Source organism: Microtus ochrogaster, chromosome 6 (assembly GCF_000317375.1).
Source record: "Microtus ochrogaster isolate Prairie Vole_2 chromosome 6, MicOch1.0, whole genome shotgun sequence".
NCBI classification, from domain to species: Eukaryota; Metazoa; Chordata; class Mammalia; order Rodentia; family Cricetidae; genus Microtus; species Microtus ochrogaster.
In genome coordinates, this window is record NC_022013.1 from 25,149,713 (window position 1) to 25,151,643 (window position 1,931).

The following is a 1,931-nucleotide window of genomic DNA, read 5'->3' on the forward strand; positions in this document are numbered from 1 at the left end:
TGTAGACCAGGCTGGTCTCGAACTCACAGAGATCCGCCTGCCTCTGCCTCCCGAGTGCTGGGATCAAAGGCGTGCGCCACCACCGCCTGGCATGAAAAAAAATCTTAAATCTTAAAAAAAATTATCCTTGTGACTATTGGCTAGATACACTTGGTGTTTTCAAATGCCACCTAGAACACTAATTTTCTTTTTCCTATGCAGGAATGTAGCAAGCCACAAGAAGCATTTGGCTTTGAACAAGCAGCAAGGGATTATACTCTCCGTACATTTGGGGAAATGGCAGATTCGTTTAAATCTGATTACTTCAACATGCCAGTCCACGTATGTAGACTTATACTAATTTGGTTTAGAATTTTAAAAATTTTGTTAGTTGGTTTACTTTTGTGTGTTTTTGGGGGTACTTAGGCAACAGTGTGCACATGGAAATCAAAGACGACTTGTGGAAGTTGTTTTCTCCTATTTGTGTTCTAGGGATTGAACACAAGTCACTAGGTTTGGCACCATGTGTCAAGACATGTTACTAAGTTGTGATTTTTTTAAAATGTATTTGTTTTGATTTTGTGTGCGTTGGTGTACATGTATCTCTGTGAGGGTGTCAGATCTTGAAGTTTTACAGACAGATGTAAGCTGCCATGTGGGTGTTGGGAATTGAACTTGGATCCTCTAGAACAGCCAGTTTTCTTAACTGCTGAGCCATCTCTCCATCCCAACTAAACTGTGATTTAAAATTTATTTTATCTTACTTTTCTGGGATTGAGTGTAAATTAATGTAGCCTGAGCTAGCTTGGAATTCCCTGTGTGGACCAAGCCAGCCTTGAACTCTTGAATCCTTGTGCCTCTCTCTGCCTCCCAAATGCTGGATTAAAGGGGGCACTTCCACACCTGAGTTAGATAATGAAGAAAAAAAGAGTTAATCGAGATACTATAGACAGCTTCTCTGCAACTCTATTACTGGTGAAAGAAAAGCTCCATTCATTGAAGCCATAAGGACATGAATAAATTACACTTTGGCAGCCATTGTACAGAAGGAAACTTTCTTTTCATTTTTTTTTTTCTTTTCTTTTTCTTTTTCTTTTTGAGCCAGGATTTCCTCTGAGTGTAGCTCTGGCTGCCTTGGAACTCACTTTGTAAATCAGATTGGCGTTGAATTCACAGAGATTCGCCTGCCTCTGCCTTTCAAGTACTGAGATTAAAGGTGTGCACCACCACCGTCCAGGTTGAAGTTTTATTTTGACTCCTTATACATTTAATATTTTCCTATATATTTGCATAATAGTCATGTTGACTGGCTTATACTATGTTATTGGATTTTATTTTACCTAAAAGCTTGAAGACACTAAGGTTCAGACATATAAGTTCTTTGCCTCTACTAAGAATAGTTCCTTGACACTCTGATAGCTTTATTGTGTTGTTAGATGTGCTGAGGCAATGATTTTTTTCTTTATATTCTGCAATTTCTTATTCTATTACAATCTTTTTAGGTTTATTTATTTATTGACATGGGAGTAATTTGCTTGCATGTATGAATTTGTACAACATCTGTATGCTTGGTGCTTATGGAGGTCAGAAGAGGGCATTGGATCCTCTGGTACTTGTATTAGGGCTGGATAAGGCAATCTGGTAGGAGAAATAGCTCCCAAGAGCAGGCAACAGAGTCAGATACAGCCCCTGCTTTTAGTGTTAGCGGTCTTAACAATAAGGCCCTGTTACACAACTCTAACATATGAAGAAGGCCTAAGTTGTTCCCATGTAGGCTCCCTGGTATTTCGTTCAGTTTCTGAGCCCATATGAGCCCAAATTAGTTGGTAACATGGATTCGTAATCAATATTTAGCAGTTCTTTTTTTTTTTTTTTTTTTTTTTTTTTGGTTTTTCGAGACAGGGTTTCTCTGTAGCTTTGGAGCCTGTCCTGGAACTCCCTTGGTAGACCAG

General features: G+C 38.9%; 1 protein-coding gene across 1 annotated transcript in view; it reads left to right on the forward strand.

The window, feature by feature from the left end:
- Kdm5b (lysine demethylase 5B) overlaps positions 1–1,931 on the forward strand; it is a 65,163-nt gene that overhangs the window by 36,805 nt on the left and 26,427 nt on the right. Inside the window, exon 9 of the mRNA XM_005348383.2 lies at positions 202–321. Within this exon, the coding sequence (XP_005348440.1) occupies positions 202–321 (120 nt within the window). The remainder of the gene's footprint in view (positions 1–201; positions 322–1,931) is intronic.